Source organism: Micropterus dolomieu, linkage group LG02 (genome assembly GCF_021292245.1).
Source record: "Micropterus dolomieu isolate WLL.071019.BEF.003 ecotype Adirondacks linkage group LG02, ASM2129224v1, whole genome shotgun sequence".
NCBI lineage: Eukaryota > Metazoa > Chordata > Actinopteri > Centrarchiformes > Centrarchidae > Micropterus > Micropterus dolomieu.
The window spans coordinates 27,592,476-27,615,502 of NC_060151.1; the positions used below are offsets into that span (position 1 = coordinate 27,592,476).

The 23,027-nt window shown below is 40.1% G+C and overlaps 1 protein-coding gene across 1 annotated transcript; it reads left to right on the forward strand.

Moving 5' to 3' along the window:
- Positions 1 to 889: 889 nt before the first annotated feature.
- Positions 890 to 21,799, forward strand: hlfa (HLF transcription factor, PAR bZIP family member a). The gene is made up of 4 exons (XM_046036733.1): positions 890 to 1,278; positions 2,148 to 2,495; positions 17,082 to 17,296; positions 17,726 to 21,799. The coding sequence occupies exons 1-4, from the start codon at positions 1,164 to 1,166 to the stop codon at positions 17,939 to 17,941; spliced, it is 894 nt and encodes a 297-aa protein (XP_045892689.1). The 5' UTR covers positions 890 to 1,163; the 3' UTR covers positions 17,942 to 21,799.
- The last annotated feature ends 1,228 nt before the right edge of the window (positions 21,800 to 23,027 follow it).

Below are 23,027 nucleotides of genomic sequence, written 5' to 3' on the forward strand. Positions count from 1 at the left end.
GTGGTGCTGCAATAGCAAAAAACCAAACAAAATGGGAGCAACTGATACAGTAAAGACGCTGGTAACAGACTACGACAGCAGTTTACAACAGGCTGTATGTATGTATGTATGTATGTATGTGATGGTGTATTAAGGGGAAGGACGCGTAAAGTGCTTGGTCAGTTTAAGGTTGGAAACATGCCATAAAACCTCAAAATGTTGCCTGCTGTGGCCTGTTGGTTCTCCAGCTTTGGTGTGTAGGTAAGAACCCACATAAGCATTGTTCTTATATTTGACCAGAGTTGATCTTTATTTGTTATTTGTTCTTGATGAAAACACTGGTTTAACTGTCTGACAGTGGTGACTTCAATAAATTGTTTATTGCAAATGCTATTATGTGTCATGCTTCAGTTTCTGCATACCATGTTGTTTGTGTTTAACGCTATTTAGGTAGGTTTATTGTCACAATATAACATGTTATAGAGTGAAATTGTGTTTTGTAACTCCCTTCTGCTACATAGCAGACAATATTACATTAATACAGAATCAATTATTTAAAAAAGGGTAAACAGAAATAAACTATATTTAATGGACGAGTGCTGAAGATGAATTAATATAAAATAATTGAGTTGGAGGTATATAAAAAAAATGTTTAATGTTTTATTTCAGAACAAATCTAAACGAAACATAAAAGTATTATTACATGATGGGCCAAATATTTTGTCTATACTTATTCAGCTCTCCTGAGATTATTGCAATATTTCGGACAGTCCTTTTTTACGCAACATTTTCCGGCACTATGAAGGGGTTTTTACCCACGCGACCTGAACGCGCCGCGAGAAGCGTCTCCGCCCTCCTGGTGGTTTGACGTCACCGGCGTCCGTCTCCGCACATGGATGGAGAAGTGTAGAGGCTCCGTCAGAGCTCCGGTCCCCCCGCCCTCCTCCTCCAGCTATTTGCCAGGCAGCCTCGACGACAGACAGCCAGCCAGCCGCTCACCGTCCTGCTGCAGCGCGGAGCTCCGTCTTCTCCCTCCGAGCTCCGGCGTCGTTTTCCCCCGTCTGCGAGGATCTGCACGGGCCCGGCGAGCGAGTTCGGTCGCTTCTCCGTCTTTTTTTTTTTAAGGGGGGGGAGATCCAGTCGTGTGTTTGCAAGCTTAATTGTCAAATAGCCCTTCAAGACATATGGAAAAAATGGCCAGACCTGTTCCTATAAACCCAACTTTCCTGCCGCCGACTCACGGCGTGCTGAAATCCCTGCTGGAAAACCCGCTGAAGCTGCCTTTCCATCACGATGAAGGTACGTTTTAAAACTTGACTTGCACGTCTCTGTGATGTTTTTCTATTGATGCTATTATCATTCTGTAACGTTAGACATCCACGGTTTTGACAGATCTCGCAGTGATGGACACAGGTTAAACAAATCCGATCAGAGTGACGTTTCTTATTATTATATGGGCTTTGTCGGAAAAAGAAACTGTGTATTTGTGTTAGTTGAGCGACGACAAAGAAATAAAATTGCATGTTGTCTTCTGGTCTTAATGTTAATTGAGTGACAGGTTCACGTGAACTTGACCTCGAGCCAACAAGCTATTTTAGCTTATACTTATTATCTAAAGTAACATAGTACAACATGGTTCTGACAACACCTGCGCTGTTTTTAGCCTGCAGGTGAGTTTATAACCTTTAAACCCTCTTGTATTCGATGGGATTTACATTAGTGATACCACGAGCTGTCGATAGAGGGCGTCTTTTGTGCTCTCTTGCAATACACCCCCTGTTTGTATCACGGACTGAGTGACATCACGTTATCTGAACATGAATGGAGACCTAGTTTGTACTCTTAAAGGGTCAGTTCACCCAAATTCATGCAGATAGTTTTTGGTTTTGTTTGTCCAGTTCAAACTTCTGTGACCGCCACAGTCCCGTGCAGGAATGAATCGAGTCGGTAGAGCTCACCACATTGAAAGATGACGCAGCTACATGCCTTTGCAAACAATGACGCCAACAGCTTATCCTGTGGGTGAAAACGAAAATATTTTTTCCTTTGGTAAATTGGTTGAACTGACCCTTTTTATGATGAAGCCCCAAGCATGCGTTCTATTTATACCCATGCATTGACCCGTGATCCTGAAAGACAGTGAAATGATTGTGTGCAAACATTTGCAGGACTTGGGAAAGACAAGGAGAAAGAGAAGAAGCTGGACGATGAGAGCAGCACAGCCAACCACCCACAGTCGGCCTTCCTTGGCCCGACCCTTTGGGACAAGACCCTGCCCTACGATGGGGACAACTTCCAGCTGGAGTACATGGACTTGGAAGAGTTCCTGTCCGAGAACGGCATCCCCGTCAGCGCAGCCCAGAGCAGCCAGGCCACACAGGCAGCGCCGTCGCAGCAGCAGTCCCCGCCGTCTGCGCCGCCCACACCCTCTGTGGTGGACCTCAGCAGCCGCGCCACCACCTCGGTTCACACAGGCCTGGCGCCTCAGACCTGCCTCCGCAGCCCCAGCACAGCAGGTAGGAGCCACATGCAGGGGAGCCCGATGTGCACCTGAAAGCACACCTGCATGCAAAGACAAGTTTTTCACACCTCTTCTGTGTCAGTGGGTGCTTTAGCAAAACATGCTGCTGTTTGCTCACCTAGCGCGCATACACACACACACACACACACACACACACATACTGAGTAAATGTCAGACCAGAGATGCTAACAGAGAACAAGTTGTTGTGGTTTGTGTCCCAGGTCTCTGAAGGCATCGCCCCTGAGCGCTGATTTAGATCTTTTCTCATTCAGCTCCTGTTGTAGTTAGAGCTTTTGACCACAGGTTAGATGCACACTGACATACTTGACACCTGATTTACAGCCTTGCATTGGACTTTGGAGTCCCAGGATGCAGCCCAGACAAAAGGCCCACTGCCATGAGTTGTGTTTTACTGTAGTTTTTTGTGCTGTTTTGTTTTTCACCGTAAGAGTTGGCTTTGGTTTCGTTTCAGTCCCAAGAATTCCCTGCAGGGTTTGGTAATTACCAGGTTTTTTTCCTGGCTTAAAATAAGGCCGAGTTGGTACCATCCTGATCACGTGCCAGCAACATATTTTAATAATGATATAATTAAAGAAAATGATTATGATTTTCGCATTAGTCCATATTAAAAAAAAATGTGCCTACAACATTAAAGCAAATGTGTTCATTTACACAGTTAACAAACAGCAAGATATTAAAATCAAATATAACATTAGCTGTTTTTATTTCTTGTTCAGGGTCCTCTTGCAGTGTAGCTGATGTGAATTTCTGGATATTAAATGTTGATCTGCAATTTACTCTAGTGGTTCCAGTAATATTTGTTCCTACTGAAGCAAGTCACATGACGTGGTGAAGCTCAAACATGGAGATCTCCTCCTGTTTTTATTTTAAATACTTTTGAAATGAATTAAAAAACAAATCATTACTAATTTAAACGTATTTGCTGTTTGTGGAAGTCATGTTTCGGATGTAGGTACAGAAAATGTCGGTTTGAACGTTTGTATGTGACAAATCGGGAGAAAAGTATCATTAAAAAATGTAAACTTTATTTCCTTACATTTCTCCAATGTAAACAAAAGCACACTGGCTTTGTAGTCGCTGTCCAGGACGGCGTTCAGTCACACATGTAGAGGTGCACAGAGCAGTGTTCACAAACGCCATTTGCAACAGCATTTATAAACGCCTTGTAATTCTCTATGCAGGAAAAACCTGATTACTGATTAAATACTGCTTGCGTCTGATTCATAATTTACTACACTTTGCCTTTGTCCTGCAGTGTAGACTCAATGACATACATTTTTGAATGAATTTTAATGCATTTTTAAAACGCACAACAACACGCTTTTTATGGAGTATGTTTTTGGTTTAGGACAACTTCCAAAGTCCAAATAGAAAATTAGTAATTAAGATTCACTTTAAAAGATTATTATTTTACTACACTACCAAGAATAAGCAGGTGATAATTAAACAGGGACATTGAAAAAGGAAATTTGAAATGTAAAATAATCTTTTGAAAATGTAAATTGATGACAAAAATGTTAAGCTTCAATGGTAAATGTCAAACTGAAAGCTTACAAGTTCTGAACATTAATAAAGCAGCAAACAGCTCTTTGCTATGTAAAGATATAGAATTTGCTTTGGTGACTTGGTGCTGAACAATGAACATAAACCTAAATAAGCAGAGCAGAGATTGACGTCACACCCTCTCCGTGTTTGTTGTCATCCGATCTTCTCTGTTCTTTGTTTTGGTAGCCGGTCTGGCATAGACCGCAAAGCAAATTTGTCAGTTGTTGTAAATGGTGCGAACATGTAAAATCTGCGTTGTTGAAAGTATTCAACTGGAGCGAAACATTTGTGTGCATCACTGCGCTTTGAACTTAAAGTGTTGTGTTTAGAGGACCAGGCAGAGCTGAGAGACAGAGCCTCTGCTCGACGACAATCTGGAAACTGTAGCAAACCGGTGCAGAATATTTTATGCATTTTATGATTCTGCTTTGAATTGGAGCTGTTTACCAGCAGGAGGATCTCAGAGTTAATGTTTTTATTAAATTAACTTTTTGATTGAATTTTTTGGGATTTAAAAACTAGATTTATCTTCACTCGCGCTTCCCAACTTGTCTGCAGCAGCAAGCCATTGAGTTTTGCGACCTCCACTGTCAAAACAGGAGATTGCTTGGAGAAAAGCAAGCAAAGAAGTTGAACTACCTGGTAAGTTCAGAAAATATGTGTCTGTTACTTGATTCCAGCTATCACTGTACTTTCAATGAAACAGTTGGCATAGCATAGCCCTGATCCATTCAAAACTCCATTTAGAAAACAAGCATTTTAAAAGTTATTTGCTTGTCATCTTGCAGACAGACCTGACAAAGCACAAATTCATATGTTTAACAAATCGGGTCTGCCAGGAGAGCTGGCTAACAGTAAAGACCAGCTAACTGGACAAATGTAACTTAACCATTTTAAGCAGACAGACCCATGGATATATGCCAAAATGGATTAACATTAACTAACGTTACAGCACATGCAATATATTTCTACTGTAAGTAACGCAGACTATTATAGGTTATTCTTAAGCCAAACTATTTGTGGTGTTGTCCCTTATGTATAAGTTTTCTCCTACATTGACTGACCATTAATGTTTATGTTTGATGATTGTCAGCTGATCTTCTGCATTGGGTCACTAACATAACATTGTCGGTCTTCTGTGGAAAGATTAAACAACCACAGCTAACACTGTAGTTCACCATCGTGTTTCTGCTCACCTGAAGTCAAACAGGAGGAAGGAACCACAGAGGGGACTGTTTACCCATTTAAATTAGGCCATAATTTAGTATATTAATACAATATATAACCCTCCCCCTGATTTAGAAAAGCTTGCAAATTTGTTGCCATCTGAGCGCCATCGTAACCTCCAAGTATTGAATTAGACCTGAGTACACAGCAACAGGGACACATGGTAATGTGCTAAATCAAATCATATTTATTGGTCACTTCACTGTGTACACAAGTATAAAGGCGAGCAGAAGTCTTACGTGCTTGCACCACAACAGTGTTTCTGTTTAAGACACAGGCAACCCCATACCCAATACACTCTAGTCCCAAAATGTAGTAGGCCTGATTTAATACAGGATTAGACTTATGAAGCAGTGCAGTGTCAAGGTTAACACAAGCTCCACTGTTTTTCTGTCACACTGACTTGTCCTCCTCCCTGCAGACGGATGTTTCACCTGAACGTCACAGTGAAGGACCACTTGGACAGAGAACAGTTTTGGATCAGCGTTCTGCCGCGGTGTATCCAGGGGGGCTCACTGGTCACAGTACAAGCTGGACTTTAGATACACAGCTGATTCTGTAGAGAGACATCTTGACACTTTACTAAAGTCTTGTATTTTATTTTATCTTGTACAGTTTTTAAAAAACATTTTTATATGATCCATGATTACCTGTTTTATTTTGCTGGTTATATCTTGCTGTTCCCTACAATACATTTCTGTACTCCCTGTAATTACTGCTGTGGTGCCTGAACTTCCCCTAGGGATCAATAAAGCGCAATCTTATCTTAATCGTTATTTGCTTCTACTTTGGCAGATCTGCTGCTGAAATTTTAGTCCGCTGTCCAAGGTGCTGAACCTGCTGAGTTTTCTTTTGAATATTTAAGGATGATTATCTGGTTCATTTCCCAATTGTGGCAAAGGCTTCATTATGAAATAGAAATCGCTATTTTGAATAAAGAAATATGAATCCCACTTTGCTGTTCACTTCGTCTTCTGATCATTATTACTATTATTATTATTATTATTAATAAATAGTAGTGACTGAATTTTTTTTTTATGATTTAGCCACTTCAAAGAAATAACTCCAAATGATGCTTGAACTCAAAGGCAGTGTGTATAGTGACAAAACTTATAATGCTTGGTAATATCAAGTACTTGACTTACTTATGGCTATTTATCAATTATTTACAGGGTTTTCTTACTCAGTGTAAATAGCAATTGCAATTACTTATTACAGGGCTATGCATTCAATTTTTGACTATTTTACTGATCAATAAACATTAACTTATGTGAGACATTAATGAATGAAATGCGTTTTTATTAAAGACTCTTTAGTGACAGTGACAGCTTAAATATTCAAAAACAACAGACTTAAAACTAAATGTACTCACCAGAGAAAGTGAACAGCCAACTCCTAATACTCTTTTTCAACAGTGCTGGTTAAATTTACACAGTGCCATGGGAGCCACTCTAGCCTGATTGACAGGTCATCATGGTAACGACTTGTCAATCACATAAAATGCAGTGATTTTGTGATTATTTCTGCTACATGTTGCTCCAACACACTTTGGGAAACATGCAGCACCTTGGCTGTGCATTTCCCATAAACACCATCCCCACATTTATAGAATTATGCCTTCACCATGCAGGTCGTTCACCTGTGCTCCCTCATGTGTGAAGGGCACGTCCACACGCAACGGCTATTTTGATGTCATCCACTCGCCATTGTTGTAGATATTATAGCCAAGTTATATTCTAAAGCTTGAATTTAAATGTAGCATACAAATTAGAAAAACAACTGACTATTGTAGTGTTTGATAGGCGACGATAATAGCTTAATAATGGAGGCTAGTTGTTATTGTTGTGCTTGTTTTTTTGGACTCCATCAGGCATCCAGTGAATTACAAAGTTAGAAAATTTTAAAGGTCCAAACAAAAGTATTTATTCAAAAGAAACAATTATACAATATATACAATTATATATTAAGTAGATTTTTTCCCAAGGAAAAATGTATAATCACTTTTACTAAAAAGGTACACAGTGTTGGAAAACTATATATCCTCTGCAGGTCAAAAAGTGCATGAAGGAGCCACACGCTCTCTTGAAGGGATTGCAAAACACACTGCTATCACAGTGAAAAACTAGGCTACTGCACAATTAGTTTTGATGATCATAGCCTACCCAAAATCTATAGGCCCTAAGATGCAGAATAAGCTCAGGACACATTGCTTAGCCCCCACCGTCAGACTCTCCTTCACTCACTGCGCTGACCAATGTCTGTAGTGGAAAAAGCGTTGCCACTAGCAACATAGAATATTTATCTAAACGTGCGAAATGAACAGCACGAAAATTACTGTATTCTCTATAGGGGTAAATTTTACCCGCTGGCACTTACAGGTATAAATGCCCATTTTTTAAATCTGGCTTTATCTTAATATTTTTAACAATTGGGGTTGCTGCATAACACACTTTTAGAAAAAATGTCAAAGACTGGGGGACTTGACTATTGTGTTGAAACAAATCGATTACATACGATTGAAAACCAGCCGCGGGTAAATTTGACCCTTTGGTTGATCTAGTGTTAAAGGGACTTCCGCTTTGGCCTCGCTTCTCAGACCGGAAGCTTCCCACTTGTTCTACGCCAAATACATAAAAACTTTAGTTACTCTGGGAAAGTGGGAAAGACAGTAAACTTCCCCTAAACTACTGTATCTTTGAACACTCTGTTCAGCCAAATCACACACTTATAGGTTATTCTATGTGATCTCCTTTTGATAAATAATGTCATAACCAACTTCAGTGTGCCGTTTATACACAGAAACTTAACAACATGACCGTCATAAACTTCCTCTTGAGATTTTCAACACCATCTACATTGAGTCATCAAAATATTTTTTAAAAAGGCAGCATTATGAACCTAAAAGCATATACAGACCCATTTATTTCATGTAGTGTGTACTTCAGTACTAGGTTCCAGTCTTTCAGTGTTGATGAAAGGAGACTTTTCGTAATGGAAAATTTTGTTATTGTAATGAGCTGACATTAAGTAGGCAGTTGGTATTTAGACTGAAGCGTTTAACTGTGTACCTGAGGTTGTTAAGCTGCTGCCAGACACTATTTGGGGTTTCAATTCACTAGAAACCGGAGCGATTTGAATCATTTATAGGGCCGACCTTCACAATAAACCTAAACGGAGCAAATCCTCAGCGAGCAAAAGCCGAGCACACTGCTGGAGACAGTTAGTGTTTAAATTCCAAATTTAACAGAAAAAGGCTCCTGGCAGAAGATCTGACGATGTGTGACAGATAAACAGATGGAGTATTTGGATGCTGATGGTGTTTTGTGATGCTGTGTTTTACCTGTAAACGCTGAAGAGGTGGGGCCCTGATGAAAAGCAACATGTATTGTTCCACTGAAGAGTCAGTGAGTCACTGGCATGTGTCAATGGACCAACGAGTGTGTAAATCACACGAGCTAGAATCAGTTAAATGCATATTAACCCTCTGTGCATTTGTGTATTGATCCCGCTTTGGATGACAATGGAGGATGAATGGTGTTTGTTCACCATCCTATCAGCTTTTTAAGGACTGATTTCGACCTGAGCAACAGCTGCTCCACCGCTCAATTAAATACATGAAATGTGTCTAGCTTGTATTTGGGTGGAATCGACTTCCCCATGAAGGAGCCTCAAAACAACAGACAGTCCCATTAATAATAATATACTAATAATCTTTATTTGTAGAGCACTTTTCCAAAACAAGTTACAAAGTGCTTCAACAAGTGCAAAGACAACAATACAAGCAAGAAAACATTGAAAAGACCAAAATACACGTTTAAGATAAATATAAAATAAGTAAAATATAATAAAATAAAAAGGATAAAATAAAGTCAAATAAGATCGAGAAAGGCTCTCCTATAAAAATATGTTTTAAGAAGGGACTTAAAAGAGTTCACTGACTCAGCCGACCTGATTTCCTCGGGCAGGCTGTTCCAGAGCCTCGGGGCCCTGACAGCAAACGCTCTGTCCCCTTTAGTTTTCAGTCGAGACTCTGGAACAGACAACAGACCTCTGCCCGAGGATCTCAAGGTACGTGCTGGTATGTATGGGACTAAAAGTTCGGAAATATAACAAGGTGAGAGGCCATGAAGAGCTTTAAAAGTAATCAATATAATTTTAAAGTCAATTCAAAAACATACTGGGAGCCAGTGTAATGAAGCTAAAATAGGAGTAATGTGGTCATATTTCTTTGTTCTGGTTAAAAGCCTGGCAGCTGAGTTCTGGACAGTCTGGAGTCGATCAATAGATTTTTGGGTTAAAGAGGTGAAAAGGCTGTTGCAATAATCCAGGCGTGATGAGATGAAGGCGTGTAAAATGGTCTCGGTGTCCTTAAAAGTTAACATAGATCAAATTTTTGCTATATTTCTAAGTTTATAAAAACATGATTGAACAAGCTTTGTGGTGTGCTGCTCGAAATTTAAATTACTATCAAACCAAACACCAAGGTTCTTTGCCACAGGCTTAATGTGATTTACTAGGGAACCAGCAGATGGCAGTATTTGTTTGCCATCTGCTGGGACCCGATGACCAGGATTTCTGTTTTGTCTGAGTTCAGCTGGAGGAAATTATTTGACATCCATTTTTTAACTTCACAAAGGCAGTTGTTAAGTGAACTCAGCATTCCAGGGTCTGTGGATCTGACGGGCAAGTACATTTGTGTGTCATCAGTATAAATATGAAAAGAAATACCATGTTTATGGATAATATGTCCAAGGGGAAGCAGATACAAGGAAAACAAAATGGGTCCTAACACCGACCCCTGAGGCACACCATATTTAACTGGACAGAACGCAGAGACATAGTTGTTTACAGACACGCAAAAAAACAGTTATGTAGGGATTGTTTGTAGATCCGCCCAAACACTTCCTCTCGGTGTGTTGTGTCTTAAAGTTTGAAGATTGGGAAGGAAGAAATCTTGAGAAGGCATTGTAAACTTATCATATGACATAAGTCTTTCTTTATAATACCGGTAGATAATAAAGTATCACATTAGTGACGTTGTGAATTCCTTAACGAACTCTCAACGCTTTTCTTAGTTTAAAAGAATGGGATCCAAAGTTCAACCGACACTCCAGGCCAGAAAACCAGAGTAAATTAAAGTCTGTTTATTTATATAGCACATTTAGAAACAACGCAAGTTTACCAAAGTGCTTTTACTGAGGCGAATTGTCTGAACATGTATTATAATATATACAATAATAATGTCTGTGTTTTATTTAAAAATCCCTAATCCTCACATCCTCATGTCAGGTTAGTTGCATGTACCTTGATGTTTATCTTACACCATAATGACTCTATTCCTGGAAGTTGAAGCGATTGCAGACTGAGCTGAGATTCAGCTGTTTTAGCCTCCTTTCCTTTTTCCTTCCTGCAGGAAGGAACTGAGTCGACTATTAGATTTGATGAAATTATTTATTTAGTCTATAAAATGTAGTGAAAGCACAACATTCTTCCCAGGGCCCAGGTGGTGTCTTAAAATAGCTTGTTTTGTTCGAACCAAAGTCCAAAACCCAAAGATAATAAATTTTACGATTAACAGAAGAAAGCAGTAAATCCTCACATATGAGATGCTGGAAACTTAGCATGTTTTGTATATTTACTTAATAAATTAATTTAAAAAAAAATAGATATTAATTAATTTCTATATCGATTGATATACTAGTTTTTTTGGACAGTTTATAAGGATATAGAGTTTTCATGTAACCTTGTCCGCCGAATAATTCTATATTTGCAACTAGAAAGGTTTGCAGACTAAGGGTAAGATATCTTTTAGCTTGAATCTGAGAACAGTGCAGCCAGAGATAAAAGGCAGCTCCAGAGGAGGTGCATCTGTACAGGACACTGTAGCTCCAGCTTTAGTGCGTGTGTGTATACAGAGGCAGAACTTCAAACCACAGTGTGTGTGTGTGTGTGTGTGTGTGTGTGTGTGTGTGTCTGTGTGTGTGTGTGTGTGTGGGGGGGTCTCTGTCTGCATCTTCACATTTACCTCTCACGTGAAAGCGGCAGGGGTTTCCTGCAGTGTGCCGGGCCATGTGACGGACACATGCAGGCGCCGTGTGCTGCGCTGAGCTGCAAACAGGAGCTTGTCACGGCATGAACCTACCAGCCTCTCATCCCTTCCCCCCCCTCCCCTCACTCACTCTCACTTTCACCCTCCCCTCCCTTCTCTCCCTTTAACACCCTCTACTTCCCATCCAGTCTTCCTCTCCCTCCCTGGCCGGGCTCAGCTCCGACATAGCCCGGACTCGGAGCCAAGGCACAGGCTGTACCCTGCAGAGATCACATGGACTCTGGTGTGCTTTTGTCACGTGCACGCAATGTTTTTCCAGCTCGCACAGTCTCGTCTAACCAGCCACTCCACTACCACTAACACCACCCACAACAACCACAATCCCTCTGTGCCTGCACTCTGCGTGCGAGCAATACAGCACGCGGCTTAAAACCTTGTTATCGCATCCAACGAACAAATATAAGCGGCTTTCAGTATTTTCTCTATATCTGACTTGCCTGCAGATTTTGAGAGTCTTTGTCAGGGTTGCTTCAGGAGTTGGACACCTGCGTGCTGTTGGCAGGGTCCAAAGGGAAGTCAGAGTCAGGAGGGGTCAAAGGGTGTGTTGGGGTGCATTCCAGTGTGTTAGTCGAGGAAGGAAAGCTCAGTGAGAAACATAAATCAACACATTCGAGGAGCTAAATGTGGAGTTCACATATTTATGTAGAAATAATTTAGTGTGTCAGAGAAGGCTGTCAAGGCTGCAATCAGTCAATATTTATCAGTGTGCTTTTAAGTCCTGCACTGCATATCTTATTTTATCTTTCCCATTGTTGTAGTTGTAATTTCCTCTAGCCTGGTTTCTTGCAAGCCAAGCTTCCCTCTCATATATCTGGTCATGTGTCCTGTGGACAGGATCAGCAGCTCCTGCATGACTGACCTGGAGGATTGAAGTCCTCTTGATTTGCATGTCATGGTTCAAACTTTACTCAAACAGCAGCAAATAACGTGCATTTGGTGGGGACTATTTTCAGTTGTGTTTTAATGCACAATCTTAAATCTAAGCAATATAATAGTTAATATTTAGTCAAAATAATCTATAGTGTGTGTTCATGATAATAAAGGAACATGTCACTCAGTGCAATAGTGTGGCTCAATGATGTGTTTTTAAAAGTTTTGTGGACAACACTGGAGCTGTATGGTACAGAGGAAGAAGCTGCACACACAGCACTTGTTAGTGAGGGAAATCCATTGTTGATTTTGGTATTTTAATGGGATTTGTTGAGAAATATTAAATATGTGGTCATGTGAACCAGTTCCAGTCGTCTTTTTGCCCTTTAGCCCCAAAGTGCAGTCTTTGAGGGAAAGAACTGGCTGTGGTCCCGTGTTACACCCAGGTCAGAGTTCAGCAGCTCTGTCCCTGCACACAGAGACAACCAGCAGCTCCGCTTATCACGAACTGCAGCACTATCACCCACAGAGCTGCATGATAACACTCTGATATGATCACCTAGCGTGACACCGACCTGCAACCTTCACATCTAATGAAAGCAATTTCTGCAGGTATTTAATCAAGAGTTCCAGCTTTCACACAGCTCTTTGTAGGTTAGATCTGCGCTACCTTTCTTCGCTAATTTTAGATTTCCTGTTCAGGAGGGTGGAGGAGGACATGGGGCGGCAGGGCTATTTTGTGAATTCACGTTCGTCTGTTCCCTCTCAGTTGGAGTGTGTCGTACTTTAGTTTAAGGCCATTATAGGCCAATGAATGGGCTTGTACGTCTACTTTTAGCCCATGACCAAGCCACTGTGTTTTAACTCTGCTAATTAGGAGATCAAAATGACTCCCAAAGGTGATTAGATCAAGGTGGCTATTTGCAGGTTTGAGTGCAGGCCTGATAGATTGTCTAAGACAGCGTCTTAGTTAGTAAGTAGCTTGCTGTGCTCAGCTTATGAATGGTGGGAGGTTAAGTTGGGCGATATGTGTCTTAGCTTATGAAAAGGAGTTGTGTGATGATCTTAAGGTCAGAAATTCTAAGAGCTGCTGGCAGAGAAAACATTGTGTTTTAAGATTAGCAACAAGTTTGATAACCTGTTAGTTATTTCAATAATTATTCAAGCAAAAATGCCAAATATTCCCTGCTGGTAAAGGTGTCGAATCGCATCGTTTCTCTGTTTTATATCATTACATTTTTACCTTTTAGACTGTTAATCCAGTAAAACAAGCTATGTAAAGACGTCACCTTGGGATCTGGAAACTTGTGATGGATGTTTTTCACTATTCTCTGACATTTTACAGACCAACCAATTCATTAACCAACACATCTAGAAAAACTATAATAAAAATAATACTTCCACATAGCGCCTTTCGGACCAGTGCCTTACACTACAACACATTCACATTTACACACTGACGAGCAGCAGCTAAGGTGCTCATCAGAAACAGAAATTAACACATTCTTACACATTCAGAAATGACAACAATTAGAACGAATAATTTTGGACAGTCAAATTTTCCTATATCAACATTTTAAATAAAGTCATTTTGGTGTTACCATACGCATCCCTACTTGTGTGTAGTGAACTGCAACATCAACCATCTGTAGAAGGCATGCATGTGAAACGTGTCTTTTCTGAGAAAGTTGTTGTTTTCACTGGGGTATTTTTCCACATTTATGCTCAGTTTTATGAGGTGATAATAAGCAGTTTTTAACAGCCCTACATATTTTTATTTTTTTAAAACAAAACACTTTTTCCTTGTTGTGAACAGAGAAATCTCAGGCAGCGTGGCCCTCAGTTGAGGTTTTGTGTCTTTGTGATGTGACTTTAATCTGAGCAGGATTGAAGTGATCACAGTGATCAGTGTCCAGATGTACCGGCTGAGTACTGACTGAGCACAGACGCCCTGTACGTACACAGAGAGCAGTCAGAGCCAAATCTTATGGCCCCTTCTCAAATCTCCGCCGCACCCGAAAGCAGTTTGGCCGTGTACACCCCCGACTGAAGGTCAGCGGCCTTGACTATCTGTCACTGCAAGTTCACAAATACGAAATGTAGGTCATGATGTACGAGCTGCCAGCACATCAGCAGCTAATTAAAATGCCTGCTGCACTTTGCTGCTTTCAGTCAGATTCCCAGTTGTTGTGTTGCTCGTCGAGCTTTTCTTATCAAGTGGGGAATGCAGGTGTGGTTTGAATGACAAAACAAATTAGTGCTAGTGTAATGAGTCTCAGAGAAATTGTTCCAGGTGGGCCGGCTGATGAACTGAGTCACCCTCTGCTGGTCGCCTGCAGCTTCAAATCAAGTGGAGAAGCTTAGTTTGCACAACAGGCAGAGAAATGTGAGGAGCAGATCCCCTCCAGACAGTTGAAAGACAAAACCTGGTGGTTTCAGATCAGCTGACGGGGACTGCTGATAGCTGCAGAGTTTAAGTGAAATGATTTCTCAGGGTGCAGCGTTTTTAAAGCTTATGTGATAGCACCATCTGCTGGTCAGGTTACGCAAATACTTTTCTATACAAATGAAACTGTTCTTTTTCTAGAAATGAAGTCACCTGTTCTCTTGCTTTACATCTGCACCGACACTGAGACTCTGTCAAAGCCTGACATTTCTTAATGGCCTTGAACACAAACATGTGAGCTCAGAGGGAAGAAAGGCAGCATTCAGCTCCCCCTCAGAGGCCTCCTGCTCAGTTCGAGAGGCTCCTACTGTGTCCTCTGTCCAGCTGTAAGAGCTCCACAGAAAAGATCTGCTGATGAAGACTCACTCATAATGTTACATAACCAGTAACTAGGGCTGGAACAATTAGTCGACGTAGTCGACAACGTTCCATTGTCGACGCGTCATTTCAAAGATGCCGTTTAAGGGACAGATCTTCTCATTCAGAACATTTCTGGTTGTTCATTTCTAACAGCAATGCGCTACAGGAAGTGCTGGGGGTAGTATCGCTTGCATTGTCTGGCATGACTGCTTGACTGTAAGACTACTAAAAATTAAATTAAATAAATTAAATTACTACAAATTCTGTACACCATTTCATCTATAAATACACTTTTGACAGGTTTTGAGACGAGAAATCAACTGTGTAGAACTTGAATATTGGCAGTTTTACGAAAGTTGATGGCGAATCGAAAATGTGCTGAAACCATAGACTGTATATAAAAAGGCTCAAACGCTCTCTGGTCCCTGTTACTCAGACCACTGCAGCAGTCAAACAAAGCGGGAAGCTTCCGGTCAGCAAACTAACGAGGAAGTCCCTTAAACCTGCATTCTGTTGAACGGCCAGCAGGGGGCGACTCTTCTGGTTGCAAAAAGAAGTCCGGCTCCATTAGAAATTATGGTAAAATGAACCTACTTCTTAGCTGAATAATTACCTCTGTAAACACTTTCCTGATGAGTTTATGGTCTCAATCGCTAGTTTCATGTCTTCGTCAATACAACATGATATTTATTTAGTAAATCATGGTCCCATTTAAAGGAAATTGGACCATAAAGCAGAGAATGCTTAAGGGTGGGATTATCTTTATTTTTAAGACTGTTGTTCACTAGACAAAATTGTCAGTTCTGTTAAAATGAAAGTTAGGGTGAATTACAGATGTACCTAGCTAAGCAAGCTAGCTAGCTCCACACACGGCCGTTAGCTCCACCGTCTCATCCAAATACGGTCGCGTCCGGTGCCGCTGGTTGCAAAAACTCACAGCGACCTATAGGTCAAACTCAAGGCTTCAAAACGGCAGTCCACAAACCAACGGGTGACGTCACGATGACTACGTCCACTTCTTATATACAGTCTGAGTCAAACAGAGCAGCAGCGACAGAGGAAAGGCCACAACTGTAAGATAGTCTCAACGTTCGTACCACTGTTATTCTGTCCTTACTGATCTGAGTAATGGTTTAACATTTTAAAGTAAATCAAGAACCATGTGGCTCGTGATGTAGCCAACAGAAAATTCTCCACTTACAAAAGCTAAATAAACTACAGAAGTATTATGAAAGGGGGCTGTTGCTTTATTATTGTAAGTAGACATTACATTGTTAGTGTACAGTTGTGGTTACAGTATCTGCTTTTAATGTGCATTTATTTTCTATAGTTCCAAAGCAAAAATCTTTTGTTGAAAAGTTTTAAATTTTAAAGTTAAATCTCTTGGCAATAAATCAGATTGTCAGCTTATTGTTTCGGGTGATAATGCCTGGCTGTTATCTTGGAGCAGCCTCTCTGTTGTTCTTTGCGTTCTTGTTTTTGAGGTCTCATGGATGATTCTGTGAACGCTCTTTTAGTTGTGTTAGCAAATAAGGAAATGGGTGAATTATAGGAGTATCCTACGCTGTCTTGTCTTCTTCCCTATTTTCCCCCTGGTGTTGATAGTATTGTTTATTCTGAATAGTAAACCTCGTTCACTTATTCACTCGAAAGATATTTAATTAGTTAAATGGTTTAATTATGGTTAGGGGGTGACAAAAATAATTGTGACTAGTAAACTAATCTAATGAATAATTAACAGATTAGTCGACTACGAAAATAGTCATTAGTTGCAGCCCTACCAGTTACCCCAAATGGAAGTGCCAGCTTGAACTTTAATGGTGCCATTTCTTCCATTAGAGTCACAATCAGAGGTACTTAGAGTTTGTTTCCCACTGGCTTCTCTCCTCTCCACTCTACTTAGAAGTTTTCAGCACTCTGTACACCGTCGTTTTGAGAAAACAGGATGACTCTGTGTATTTGCTGGCAGCTAATGTGTGATATTTTTTCCTGTCCTCCTGCAGCATTGCCCTCAGCCCGGGACACCCCCAGCCCCATAGACCCAGAGTCCATCCAGGTGCCCCTGAGCTACGAGCCTGACCCGGCAGACCTGGCTCTGTCCAGTGTGCCCGGCCAGGAAATGTTCGACCCCAGGAAACGCAAATTCTCCGCAGAGGAGCTGAAGCCACAGCCCATGATCAAGAAAGCCCGCAAGGTTTTCATTCCCGAAGACCTAAAGGTAATAAAAACTGAATTGGCAGTTTTCAATACTCTATAAGCACATTTTATCGGTACAAAAAAAACTCTGAACTCTTTCTTTACTGCAGCTTCCGTCCATAAAACTTCGCACTATGTTTAGCAGGAATTGTAGGTCGTTTGGTGTGTTGGTCTAGGCCGGTTGTTTCAGATGATCCGGCATTAGAAAAAAGAAAAAAAATACTCTGACCTTGTGCTTTTATTATTTATGAACCAATGTTTTTAACAGATAGGTTAACATGTTCAGATTGGAGTTTGCTGTGTAACTCAAATGTTTTTTACTGGTGCTAATATTTTAAACGGACAGCTTCCCGACCTTTTGACCCTGCCAGCAGCTAGCAAGAGGGCGGTATTAGTGATTTCTGATAAACATTGCTGTGTTCAGTGCTAACCCGTCTGCTCTGCTCTTCAGGATGATAAATACTGGGCCCGGCGCAGAAAGAACAACGTGGCAGCCAAGAGGTCACGGGACGCCCGGCGGCTGAAGGAGAACCAGATTGCCATCCGGGCCGGGTTTCTGGAGAAGGAGAACGCCGCTCTCCGCATAGAGGTAGCGGACATGAGGAAGGAGCTGGGCCGGTGCAAAAACATTCTGGCTAAATACGAGGCCCGACACGGGCCTCTGTGAGCCCCCCCAAAAAACCCAACCCACTCCCACTTCATTACCCCAACCCACCTTCCCTTAAGTTTGAAGGACTATGTGCCTCTTTTGGTGGCACTGCCCCCTCCTCCTCCACCACCCCCAACTCCAACTCGTCCTCCTCCCGCAAACCTCCTGCCTCCCCCTCCCCTCCCCCCTTAACCAACACACACCTGTATGATTCAGGTATTATATCTGTCATTTTGACTTCTATCATAAGCTTCAATTTGTCTGTTCCTTCTTTTATTTTCTGTACACATTGTTCGACTAAATATATATACATAGATAAATATATGTATTTACACATGCATACTTCCCACTTTAATGTACTGTGAGGAGTTATGAGCCAACCCACCAGCTGAGTCCACCACAACCTTCCACTTTTGAAAAACGATGCCATGGTGTTTGTTGTTCACTTTCATACCGATTTTATACGTGACATCAGGACTGAAAACTGTTTCCTGTTTCCCTTCTTCTATGTCTTCTTCTTCTTCTGGTATTAACATGTGACGTGTCTGCTTATAACCCCCAAAACTTGTGTTTTTAATGCCCTCTAAACCGTTTGCTTGTCTCCCATTAGCAACATTTAACCCCTTTTCTTGATGTACATGTTGTGTTACTGTTTTGCCTCCCAGCGCTCTAACTCATCTACCCCTCTGGCTTCAGTAACAGCGTTTTCGTTATTTTAAAACATAGCACATTTTTTGTGCAATGGTGGTGCAGAGTTGCCGTTTCAAAAATATATATTGTTTTAGTTTTTCTCCTTCATCCGGACACTGAGCAATAATTCCTATCCAGAACTAAACTAACATGACTACCTACATGTCCCTCACCCCTCCCTGCTCCCAGATCTCGCCCTTCTTTCCACCTCTCACTTTAGCTCACCTCAATTAACTAAGGGTAGCTAACCTCTGCACTAACGCGCGTCTCACAATCTGATCCGGTGCAACGGTTCCACTCGCTCAAAATTCCTCCGCCTCATATTTATCAACCTTTTATTTCTCAGATGGAAGATTGTTGTTTTTTTTAATATATATATATATATATATATATACATATATATGTATTCTGTTGATATAATTGTTAGTATTAATACTGCTCTTGACATTGTTGTCGTTTAGCCTCCTCCTTGTTTTCAGATTTAAGCATGATTTTCTTTCACTGAACGAAAAGCTGTTTGCAAATCTTTTTTTTTTTTTTTTTTTTTTTGCAAAGTTGTTGATAATTCTGTTTGCTTCTGTTTAACTTAGCATGATTAATATGAGTGCTTTTAATTTAGAAATGAATCCAGATGTCTGTAGTCTCTCATTGTAGCTCTATGTTTGCCCTCTTTTTAAAGATGGCTGTATGAATGTAAAAGATGTTGACAAAAAAAAAGTTGGATGGTGTTGTCCAATACTGTGGTTAACCCAATCAATTTGTTTACTGCAGACCAAACGATTCACAACAGAGATGATATATTGGTTACAAGAGATATGTTTATATAAACCTATTCTATAAGTTGTTCTTTTTGTACAGTATTTTTCCTATACATTAATGAACTATGTATTTTAAAGGCACAACAGATCCAGAATATTATTAAAGAATACAAGTATATAACTCAAAGACAAATGCATATAGTGGTATTTTGATAATCTATATTAGCTAGGATGTGGTAGTTTTAGAGATTTGTGGATATTAAGCAGCACCCAAACCTCCAGGGCATTATTATTATCTTTATGAATATTATTATGATGACACTCCTGCTTATGTTGGTGCCACCTTTAACCATGCCATGTAAATCCCATTTAACTCTAAGGAAGCCAATGCTGAAAATGCAGTCCAAAAGAGAGAATGTACACTTGTGCCCTATTCAAAATCCATCAACTCAAACCCAACAAGAAAACACTTGTAACCTTCCGCCGACACTTCCGGACATTTAATAAGTCGTCGAGGCTTTCTTTTCTTTCAGTGGTGAATATTTTAACTTCTCAAGGCTTTTTGTAACCACACAGCTTGTTAGTTTGTTTCTTTCTGATCTTATTTGACGGGATGAAGTTACTATGAAGGAAGGGAAATCTATAGCTGGTTTTCTATTGCTGCTCTGTGTGTGTTTGTTTCCTTCCAATGCAGTTGTAGCGTGTCCCTGACCCTGAGTGATGGACACTGGAAAGCTTCATTTCTTTTGTGAAAGTGAAAGCTTGCAGTGGAGTCCCCCCCACCCCCCACCCCCCACCCCAAATGTTAGTTGTGCTGTAGTGTAGCGCTGCATGCTGCAAAACTTTTTGCCAGTCAGTCCAAGACTCGGATGCGACCGATTTATGTTTTTGAGGGCTGATATTGATGTTTCTGATAATTTGTATGGAAGTCCAGGGCTGTCGAATTAAAAATGAAATCATCCAAAGAAATAGTTTGACATTTGCTGACAGTTAATACCACTTTCATGTTTCATTAAATATGAAAATACAGTTAGCAACCATTTAGCTTAGCATAACACAAAGACTCAAATGGAGGGAATCAAAACCCACCTACCAGCACCTCTAAACTGATATTACACTTTGGTTTGGTGTACAGTTTGGTTTTATGTATGTATATTTCCTGGATGGGTGCAATGGTGACAAATACTTTGGTCACATGATATTTTTACACTTTTGTGTCTTTCTTGTACAAATTAAACAGATGGGATATAAAAGTGCTGGTGAGTTCTGGCAAAGGCAGGATAGCCACTTCCCCTATTTCCAGTCTTGTACCAAGCTAAGCTAACCAACTGCTGGCTGTAGCTTAGAGGACATGGGAGTGGTATTGATTTTCTGATCTAACTGGGCAAAAAGAATCCCAAAATATGAAATTACCCCCTTTTTATACAATAGAAATGTCCTATTCTATTTGGGTGTGTATAACGTGATTGAAATTAACATTTTTATGTTACATTTTATGTTTCATCACCCAAACAGTAAATGAAATTATTCTTAATGAGTAAATAATTTTATTTGAATAGTGGCAGCCCTGGACTTCCATATTTTTGTGCCGACATCTTTATATTTTGAGGCATCAGTATTTGGTTCTTTTCAGGGTAGAAAAGATTTGAAAACATTACAATCCTAAACAAAACAATTAGAAAAGCCAATATCGGCCCAATAAAACATCTAAGGATATATAAGTCAAATCCCAGTCCAGGCTTGGTTGAACGTTATTGATCCGATCCATAGGTGTGTGCGACATAAAGTGATTATTTTCTAACCACAAACTAATTTCTTAGTATTTCTGCGCTTTAGAGGGAGTTTCCCTTCTTATCTGCAGAGACGCACTCGAGTATGAACAGGGTTCGAAGAGAAGAGTCAAGACTGGAACGATGCCTCCTGAATCTGGGTAGCATCTTTATATGAAATCATACAAATATAGGAAAAAGCCAATAATTAATCCATGTGTATCCCAAAATTACCTCACTGTCGAGTGATTTCACTACCTCACCCGGAAACGTTAACCATAATTCTGAGTCTATTCCAGTGCCTTGAATACACTGACTGTTCCCCAGTCTCTCAGCAATGTAAAGTTCTCATCACAGCACCAATCGGATAGGTTCACATCTGCACTGAAGGGCTTCTTAGTGCGTCAAAAAATCTATATATTATATACACTGACAACTCTTTTCATTTCTTATTTTGGACATTGCAACAGACTTGTAACCATTGTATTCATGGCAACACCAACAGACTGTTTCAGAGTGTATAAAAATACAACAGAAATGTGTATTCGGTCTTGTTTGTCATGGAATGGATGCATAACATTTATTTGTGCAGTTTGGCCCTTAGCCTCTCCGTTTCTCTGTAATTTGTAGTGTCTAATAAAATCCCAATTCTTTTCTGACATGTTTTTTTATTTCTTCTCTCACTCAAGCAGAATGGTTTTAAAATACTGATGGAAAAGCCATGTTTTTGTACAGCTGTTTTGTACAGGATAAATAGAAATCAGAAATCATTAAATTCTAATAAAGGTATTTTTTAATGTTTTCACAGCAAATTTGACCACAATGAAATGTAAAAATCCAAAGGATTGAAAGAAAGACAGATGTGGGTGCCTTCTAATCAATGTTTCCATCATCAGTGAATGTTTTTAGCCCTTTGTGTGCAAGAAATTAAAGACCATTACGTAAAGTTAGACTTATTTTGGTTTAAAATGGGTTGTGTAGAAAAACCTTCAAGCAAATGAATCAAAGACACTATTACTTTCTCTGTACTGAAACACAGGCAGTATTGACACAGTATCAAACTTATATTCTTATGGGATACTGACTAAAACGCATCTCTAGCACAGAGTATTGAAGTGTCAAGTACTTAAATTTGGTGGTGAAAGCTTAGTCAGATTCATAGCAGTATTTAAAAAAATTCTATGATCAGATATTTCCTGATTTTAATATTTGTTTTCCTAATTTAAGCACATTTCTTGTATGGCTGCCTTGTGTTAACACATTGTTAAATAGAAGACATTTTAAATATTCCTCAATAGTGTATCGTATTAGCAATGGTATCAAACACAAATTCACTCATCAGCGGGCAGTGCAACAGCCACTGTACATTTAGTTAAAAGGTTCCTGTTTGTTTTTTGTCCCTGAAAGAAATTAATGTCTAATGAGAACTTGAAATTGAAAACAAGACTCAATACAAGCAGAATTCAAAAGGAAACCTACGAGTACTCATTATGAATGAGGCTTGTTGGGAGGCTGAGACGTGGGGTATTATTTTTATTGTCACATTAGAAAGGTGATACTCAGTATAGTGGAGGAGCATTCATGTATATGCAGCACCGTTAACAGCCAGTGGAACAGACAGGAAGCAGTTTTTATCTCTGCAAAGGCCAGGATCATGTAATGAACAGAACAAAGAGTAGAACATACAAACATTACAAAACAGAGTGGTTGAGGAAACCATTTCAACAAGAGGAAAGCAACAGAAAAGTCATTTTATGAGCCATTGAGCAAATTTACAAAACCAACAGCATAAGACAAAAACATGAACATGTTAATTCTCCACTGATCAAACCCGCTTCAGAATACAGACAGGAAACACTGTCCGTCTAGTGGTGCAAATCAAAAACA

Excerpts from the sequence above, each read along its gene's own strand:
- hlfa (XM_046036733.1), top strand. The coding sequence starts at position 1,164 with ATGGAAAAAATGGCCAGACCTGTTCCTATAAACCCAACTTTCCTGCCG. Across the intron at positions 1,279-2,147 it reads GCCTTTCCATCACGATGAAG|GACTTGGGAAAGACAAGGAG; the intron begins GTACGTTTTAAA and ends AAACATTTGCAG. Across the intron at positions 17,297-17,725 it reads TCATTCCCGAAGACCTAAAG|GATGATAAATACTGGGCCCG; the intron begins GTAATAAAAACT and ends TCTGCTCTTCAG.